General features: G+C 65.1%; 1 protein-coding gene across 1 annotated transcript in view; it reads left to right on the top strand.

The window, feature by feature from the left end:
• The first annotated feature begins 454 nt into the window (after window positions 1–454).
• Window positions 455–674, top strand: part of SOX13 (SRY (sex determining region Y)-box 13) — a 6,383-nt gene continuing 6,163 nt past the window's right edge. The window contains exon 1 of the mRNA XM_009327447.1: window positions 455–655. Within this exon, the coding sequence (XP_009325722.1) occupies window positions 455–655 (201 nt within the window). The remainder of the gene's footprint in view (window positions 656–674) is intronic.

Raw genomic sequence — 674 nt, 5'->3', positions numbered from 1 at the left:
GGGGCGGTGCGGGGGGGGGGCGGGGGGGGGGGGGGGCAGCTTGTGAGCCAAGAGCTGGGGACCCCTGGGGTGCTGGCTCGGGTCCGGCACGGGTTTCTGTTACAGTGAACCTTGGGTTGCTCTCTGCCAGGCTGCAGATCATATTGCACGTGCTCATATTGGCCCTAAATCCCACACTTCTAGGTGGGCTTTCTTTGGGGCCAGGAGCAAAAAAGGTGTGTTGGGCTTGTTTCCCTCGGAACTTCTGGCCATTGAGCCCCAAATCTGCAAAAACCCAAGCTCAAGAAGCCAGGAACCAGGGCTCAGCTTCACCAAGCCGTGGCGAAAGGCGAGACCATTGCCCCTGGAAAACCAGCAGCATGGGGCACCCCAGTGTGGGGCACGGCTGGGAAAAGGGGTGCCCGTGGCCAGGGGGTGCCCCATGGCTCTGCTGACGGCTCTGCCACCCCGCAGGATGTCCATGAGGAGCCCCGTTTCTCCCCACCTGGAGCTCGATGGAGCGGGCAGCATGGTGAACTGCACCATCAAGACAGAGGAGAAGAAGGAGGGTGGCTACGAGTCCCCGCCGGGGGCTGCCCCCAGCACCGAGTCCCGTCCCAGCGACCCGCCAGGGCCACCGCCGAGGGAGGGCACCGATCCCCAGGCCCTGCCGCAAGTGGGTCCCACCCCTGCGG

This window comes from Pygoscelis adeliae, unplaced genomic scaffold (genome assembly GCF_000699105.1).
Source record: "Pygoscelis adeliae isolate BGI_AS28 unplaced genomic scaffold, ASM69910v1 Scaffold197, whole genome shotgun sequence".
In the NCBI taxonomy this organism is placed as follows: Eukaryota; Metazoa; Chordata; class Aves; order Sphenisciformes; family Spheniscidae; genus Pygoscelis; species Pygoscelis adeliae.
Note: the sequence above shows the minus strand (reverse complement) of the source record. Positions and strands in the feature narration are given on the sequence as shown.